Raw genomic sequence first — 413 nt, 5'->3', positions numbered from 1 at the left:
TGCTGCAGCACTTGCTGCTATTGCTGCTGCTGCTGCTGCTGCTGCTGCTGCAGCACTTGCTGCTATTGCTGCAGCAGGAGCTGCTGCTGTTGCTGCTGCAGCAGCAAACAAAAACGAAGCAGCAAGTGGCCTCAATACCAACCTCTGCTGCAGCAGCTAGCAGATGCTGCTGCTGCTGCTGCAGCAACTGCTGCTGCTGGCGGGATTGCTCCAGCAGCAGCAGCAGCAGCAGCAGCAGCAGCAACTGCTGCTGCTGCTGCTGCAGGATATTTGATTTCTTATTCTGCAGTAGCCCATGCCTCTTCACGGTCCCGCGCCTGCAGCAGCAACAGCAGCAGCAGCAGCAGCAGCAACTGCAGCAGCAGCAGCAGCAGCAGAAGCAGCAGCAACAGCAGCAACAGCAGCAGCAGCAA

At 58.4% G+C, this 413-nt stretch overlaps 1 protein-coding gene across 1 annotated transcript in view; it reads right to left on the bottom strand.

The window, feature by feature from the left end:
• Window positions 1-278: 278 nt before the first annotated feature.
• EMH_0027640 (50S ribosomal protein L4, putative) overlaps window positions 279-413 on the bottom strand; it is a gene marked incomplete at both ends in the record, with an annotated part of 2,584 nt that continues 2,449 nt past the window's right edge. Inside the window, one exon of the mRNA XM_013494055.1 lies at window positions 279-317. Coding sequence (XP_013349509.1) covers window positions 279-317 — 39 coding nt within the window. The remainder of the gene's footprint in view (window positions 318-413) is intronic.

The sequence above is a fragment of the Eimeria mitis genome, genomic scaffold (genome assembly GCF_000499745.2).
Source record: "Eimeria mitis Houghton genomic scaffold, Emh_scaff1017, whole genome shotgun sequence".
NCBI classification, from domain to species: Eukaryota; Apicomplexa; class Conoidasida; order Eucoccidiorida; family Eimeriidae; genus Eimeria; species Eimeria mitis.
Note: the sequence above shows the minus strand (reverse complement) of the source record. Positions and strands in the feature narration are given on the sequence as shown.